At 51.2% G+C, this 6,286-nt stretch overlaps 1 protein-coding gene across 4 annotated transcripts in view; it reads right to left on the bottom strand.

Moving 5' to 3' along the window:
- Window positions 1–183: 183 nt before the first annotated feature.
- Window positions 184–6,286, bottom strand: part of Tnfrsf14 (TNF receptor superfamily member 14) — an 8,467-nt gene continuing 2,364 nt past the window's right edge. Inside the window, exons 4-8 of one of the 4 annotated variants that reach the window (XM_028757956.1) lie at window positions 5,184–5,339; window positions 4,335–4,425; window positions 3,079–3,242; window positions 2,329–2,360; window positions 1,957–2,175 (exon numbers count right to left, since the gene is read on the bottom strand). In XM_028757956.1, the coding sequence (XP_028613789.1) occupies window positions 2,077–2,175; window positions 2,329–2,360; window positions 3,079–3,242; window positions 4,335–4,425; window positions 5,184–5,339 (542 nt within the window). In that variant the 3' untranslated portion in view covers window positions 1,957–2,076. Of the gene's footprint in view, window positions 2,176–2,328; window positions 2,361–3,078; window positions 3,243–4,334; window positions 4,426–5,183; window positions 5,340–6,286 lie in introns of all 4 variants that reach the window. The other 3 variants (XM_028757958.1, XM_028757954.1, XM_028757955.1) reach the window with 3 other exon arrangements.

The raw sequence follows: 6,286 nt of genomic DNA, 5'->3' as shown, positions 1-6,286 counted from the left end.
GTGTGATCTCTGCCTGTGCTTGGTTGACCATGCATACCCTGTGCTGCTGTAGGAGACCAGAACAGAGAGAAGAAGGTTCTGCAGTGGCAGAGAAGGTGGCAGTGTCTCAGGCTCTGCTCGTGTCTCTGCTCCTGAATGTCCACCCATTCTGTCAGTACCAAGAAGAACAGCTTTCAGGCCCACTGTGCCCAAGTCTTGTTTAATAACCACTTCGCCATCTCCCAGTAATCCCAGTGTCTAATTTTAAAATCACAACTCCATCATTCGGTGCTATTCCAGGGAAACCTGGGCCTTGTGTTTGGGGACCAGGCCCTAGATGTAGTCAGAGCAAAGCCAGAGGCCAACATATCTAGAACAATACAACGAGCATTTTACTGGAGACACAGGCAAAGTAAGTATGGGGTGGTTGGCAGAAAATTTACCCCTGAAATTTAATCAGAATGAAAGGTTTAGAAAGTGACCAGGAAAAAAAAGAAAGCAATGTCAGTCAAGACTGGTCTACCTGATTTATCTCAAGCTGACACGGTTCTTGGGAGAAGAACTGAGGCCAGGATGAGGGAAGGGGGACTGGCACACAGCAGTCGGCTTGACGGGCAGTCACTCCGGTGAAGTGATGGGAGATGTTAAAAGAATCCTGTTGGAAAGGATGCCCACAGAAACATGGGGGCCAGAAAATATGGCAGTGATGAAATCAATCACTGAACAGGATGAACAAAACCATCAGCAAGAGTGGCTGCACCTCCTGCCAGTGGAGGCCCCTCATCAAGTGACTGTTGTGACATGGGAACATAGCCACCTTAGAATAGTCACCATCATTCTCACAGGACAGATGTTTGATGAGACACAAGATAGAGACAGGGCGTGTAACAAAAATATTTATTTCCTATGACAAGTATAAAATAACTTAGAAATTTATTCTGAAGCCAGGGTAATGGTTCTGTCACTACAGTGCATGCTTTTTAGCATAAGGACCTGTGTTCTTAAAACTGAGTTCATCCACAAAATTTACTTTAAAAGTTTGACATAGTGCTATCCAGAACTTAATCCCAACACTGAGAAGACAGAGCCAAGGGTATACCCGGGGTTCAGGGCTCAGTGGTAGACCAAGCTAACTGAATTGGTGAGCTCCAGGCTAGCTCAAGATAGTTAGCTACTATGGAACAAGTACCGAAGGCCAGCTTCGACAGGTCAGTTACACTGAGGAGAGGTATGCAGTCGGGGATTAATCAATCCCTCAGCAGATTTTTATCTGAGGGAGTAAAACTTAAGTTCTCTGGAGCCTGCAGAAAACTTTCTGGGGCTGGTGAAACAGCAAGAGGACAAAACCTGATTTTCTGGGGCTAGCAGAAAAGAGGATAAAGCATGAGTGTGTGTGTATGTGTGTGTGTGTGTGTGTGTGTACGCACACATGCACACACACACATACACACACACAGGAGAAGAATACAAAGCATTGGCCTGCCCAGTCTGGATAACCACGCAGGTAATCACAGTGTTATTTGAAAAGCAGAGGTAGAAGTGTCAAGTTTCAGGCTTTCCCAAGATACAGAAGGAGTCCAAAGTTGACCCAGACAATTTCGTGTGATTTTGCCTCAAAGTAAAAACAGAAAGAGTATTGAGAATGTAGCTCAGGAATAAAGTACTTGCCTGGTATGGGCTAGATTTCAGCCCCAGAAACTTCAAAATAAAATCCATTAATGTCATATTCATGTCTCATCACCCCGGCCCCAGGAGGCAGTGCTCACCAGCCCTCCAGATAAGCAGGCCTAGGCTTAACATTTCCAGAGCAAACAGAGGCCTAAGGTTTAGACAGAGCTGTTATGGGCTGACTGGAAAAGCCAGGAAGTAAGACATAGGGGCAGTGGTAGCTGTCATTGATACAGACTTTGGATCACCACCTCTTAGTGTTTGAATGGGAGCAGATGACCCCATTTAACACTAAGAATGGCAAAGCAACTCCTAGACCATGAGCCATGACTACATCTTCACTGCTGTGCAATGCTGAAGCAGCCCAGGACATCTGCCATGCTCCCCTGGCATATGGAAACTTCCCACCTAGGTCTCCTAGGTGTCTCGTCACCCAGGATTCGTGCAGTTGGAGGCTGTCTCCTCCTCGGTTGCAGCAAGTCCAACTTCGGTGACTGGAAACCTGATAGTGTTCTCCTGCTGCTCCTGCTGCCAAAGAAACGCAAGGTGAATTCCTGACTCTCAGGCACCAAGCCGGGGACTGCATGGTTCTCGGGGACAAGCTCAGCTGTAGACAATGAAGTCAGGTCCTTCAACCAGTTGGAACCTCCTCCCCGATCCAAACACCCCTAGCAATGATACCTGGAAAGGCTCCAGCTCCCTGGCCACTGGGCCTGTAACACAAGGACATGGAGTCATGGAAGGGGCTGAAGCAAGAGGGGCGTCTGGCACACAGCAATGGAAAACCCACATTCTGGGCTTCCAGCTGTGTGACCTACCTCTAGAGTCTGACCCTCTCTACCAGAAGAAGTGAACTTTGGACATGTGTCAAGACCCACAGGAGGCCCACCAGGTGAAGGAACAGATCCCTGCCCCCCTTCCTGAAGGCCAAAGGCAACCACTCACCTGCTTTTGCAGAGTTGGGGAACCTGCTCACTCCTGTGAGCGGGGACTTAACTTGGAAAGAAAGGGGGATAGGCTACTTGGCCCACCTGCAGAGCCTAGGGAAGAGGCCTCATGCAGGAGCAGTACCCAAGGATGAGCACACAGAGGTATGCTTCCTCACCGACAAGAGAATGGCCTTCCTGGCCATTGTTTTTTGATTCCCTGAAGCATGGCCCAGAGCTTCCCAGGCCTGCAAGCTGGTCTGCAAGCTGGTCTCTAGAGCCCAACTTAGCAGGACACAGCTGAGACTGGACAATGAAAGGAAGGAAAGAAAGAAGGAAGAGAGGGAGGAGGGAAGAAGGAAGAACAGAGGATCCTAGAGAGGCCACCTGACAGCTAGGCTCTGAGGAAGGGCTCTACCACTAGCCACTGTAGATCCAGACTCTACAAAGACCCTGGGACCACTCTTGGACTCCTGAGCCCTGGAAGGGTGGAAGTGTTGCTCACCGGAGTGCAGATGTCTTCGCTTGTGGATGAAAAATGCAGTTGGCCCAACTCCCACTATCACAAGTCCCAAAAGGATGAACACAACAGCATAGACGACCCGGAAGGAGCAGGTGGTGTCTGTACTGCTGGTCCCCCGTGTTACTTCCTGTTGAAATGCACCGCACCTAGGAGAGAGCAGCCATGGGACGTGGTGGGAAACCTATGCTGTGGGGACAGGTCAGCAGACTGGGCAATGGGGAGCAAGACAGGGTCTATGCAACTCAGAACCTATCAGCTGGTATAACAGCTCTGAGATAGGACTTAGGTTGGTTACAGTTCTAAAGCCCTTTGTGGGGAAACAGATAAGAGGAGGGAATGAAGAAGCAGGGTAGAAATGGAAGCAAAAAAAAGAGGAGGAGGAGGAAGAGAAGGAGGAGGGGGGAGGAGGGGGAGGAGGAGGAGGAAGAGGAGGAAGAGGGAGGAAGAAAGGGAGGGGTGCTAGGGTCAAAGTTGGGGACTGAACTGACCTCAGTAAAGAGAGATGGGGGAAAAGGATGAGTTGATGCCCTTCCCTAGGGATCACCCAAGGAAGCCGAGCTATCCTCAGTGATCCCAAGTTCTCAGGTTAGCTCTAGGGTCCGAGATCCACACTGAGGGGATCCTGGCTCAGGTGGAGAAGGGGCCTTGCCTGAGAACATTGTGGTGGTGGTTTGACTAAAAATGGCCCTCATAGGCTCATAGGGAGTGGCACTATTAGGAACACCTCCTCATTGGAGTAGGTGTGGGCTTTTGGAGGAAGAGTGTCCCGGGGCTTTGGGGTTCCAGATGCTCAAGCCAGGCCCAGTGTCAGTCTCTCCTCCTGCTGCCAATCCAGATGTAGAATTCCCAGCTGCATCTCTAGAACCATCTCAGCCTGCACACTGCCATGCTTCCCACCATGACAATAATGGGCTAAACGTCTGAACTGTAAGCCAGCCCCAATTACATGTTTTCCTCTATAAGAGTTGCTGTGGTCAGGGTGTCTCTTCACAGTCATAGAAACACTGACTAAATCTTACAATCAGCATGCCTCCCACCCCCACTACAGAAGTACAGAGAATTCCCATATCCTTGACGTCTTGTTCCTAAAATCATAGAGTGGGAACTGGCCACAGCCTGTGGAGTCCTAGCTAAGTCCCCATACTGCTCTGCCTACCCAGGATGCAGCCCAGCTGGGTTTGGCTACTCATCTCCCAGGGTGACAGAGTAGTTCCCTTTCCAGGGTGCTAGTCACCTACTTGGTCCAGGGCAGGCATTCCTCCTGAGTCCCTCCAAGTGAGTAGGTCCCTGTTAGGCAGTCAGCACATACAGTGTCCTGGTTGTAAGTACCTGGGAAGTAAAGAGGGGCAAGCAGAGGAGCTGGGCTCAGGGTTGCAAGGACCTGGGCTTCCCTGGGGTGGGGCCTGGGAGCTGTCTATTCTGAAGCCTTCCAACACATAATACTCTGTGGCTGGTAGAGGGAGGGAGCTGTGGTGGTAGATGGCACCGTGAGACTGTGTGAGAAGGGGCTGGGTAGTTTTAGGACATCCCAGACATGGGATGCTGTAATAACCCAGGGGGGCCTGGCCAGATGCCAGACAGAAGACAAAGGCAGCCCTCACATCTAGGTGAGTAGTGGGGTTGGGCACAGTTTACAAGTCGGGCTTCCCGAAAAGCATCTGGCTGAGGCGGGATAGCTGAGGTTAGACCTGAGGTTGGATATATGAGGTTAGACCAGAAGTGGAAGCCAATGGTGTTGCTCCAGTTCTCCTTCCCTCCTCCTCTGCCCTCTGTCCTACTCCTGACTCTCACCAGGAAGCTTTTTTCTTCCTGAATCTTCCAGATTCTCTGAGTTCAAGTTTGGCTTTTCCCTGTCTCCCTGTGCTCCCCTCTCCCCTCCTCTATCTTCTGCTGTCTCACCCTCCCTCCTGAGAACCTATAGCACTTTCTCCTCTCTTGCCGCCAGGACTGGTCTAGGGTGGGTGCCCTAGGGTTGGACAAGATTTCTGCTCCGTTCCTTCTGAAATCCTTAAGCTAGAGGTTTTCTAGACCCCGGGCAGCAGGCACATTGGTGGCTTCCGAAAAGAACGTTCAGTAGGCCAGCTCACCTCTCTTCTGTACCCTCTGTCCTGGAGGGCAGGCCGTGTGCGGCAAGCATGTGGAACAGTGCTCCCCATTCTGCGTCTCACAGAAGTGGCCTGGGATGCATCTGCACACAGTGTCCTTCCTGCTGGAGCACTCTTGCCAGGTCAGCAGGCCCATGTCTGCCGTCAGAGACAAGGCCATGGTAGCACCAGCAAGGGATTTGGGGGAGCACCCATCCTCCAACCGTCCCAATGTACTCGGGTCCGATTCTGCACAGCTTCATGTGCCAGAGGCTACCCACCGCCTGCTCATTTACAGGAGGCTCAAGGCTGACAACATGTGATGCCAGGTTTGTCCTACAGGGGGAGCCAGACATAGCACAGTGGCTCTGAGCAGGGGGCTTGGTCTAGGACTGATAGGGTCACAGAGTGGTTCAAGCCCCCGGGACCTGGGTTTTGACGAAGTCTGAATCGTCCTTGCCTCTGTTTTCTCCTAGTCCAGAAAGCAGGACTCCCAATCTATGTACCCACAGCCCTGGAAGGGTGGATTTGGTAGGCTCTGCCATCCAGTAGGGTGCCGTGGTGACTCTTGGAATCTCAGTATCCTCTTCAATGGGAATCAGCAGTCTTCTGCCTCTAGGTCTGAGCCGACTGTTTATGGGAATTGTGCGAATAGGTACAGAATCTCTCGGTAGGAGTTAGGCTGACCCCATGAGGGCACTGTGTGAGTATAGAGGTTCCCCTTCTGTAAGGGTGAGGTCATCTCCGTTTGCACACTGTGATAGACACGGGTCATTCTCAGTAGGGGGTGAGGACAACCCTCTGCATGCACTATGAGTAAGCACAGGGTCATCCTTGTGGGGAACGTGATGCCAACTGCATACAGGCACTGCAATAAATCCAGAGTCAACAAAGGCTAGTGTCTGGAGAGTGTGGAGCTGTGGTAGAAACAGTAGTGCTGGCTACCTTACAGTTTCGAACATTCTGAGACCTGTGTCCCCATCCAAGTCAGCCCAGGCCCCAGGCAGCCATCAGTCTGCGAGTGAGCTTTTCCTGGGTTCCTTTATATGAAGAAAATGTGTGTGTGTGTGTGTGTGTGTGTGTGTGTGTGTGTGTGTGTGTGTGTG

This window comes from Grammomys surdaster, unplaced genomic scaffold (assembly GCF_004785775.1).
Source record: "Grammomys surdaster isolate TR1022 unplaced genomic scaffold, NIH_TR_1.0 126185, whole genome shotgun sequence".
NCBI classification, from domain to species: Eukaryota; Metazoa; Chordata; class Mammalia; order Rodentia; family Muridae; genus Grammomys; species Grammomys surdaster.
This window is presented reverse-complemented; position numbering and strand designations above follow the sequence as displayed.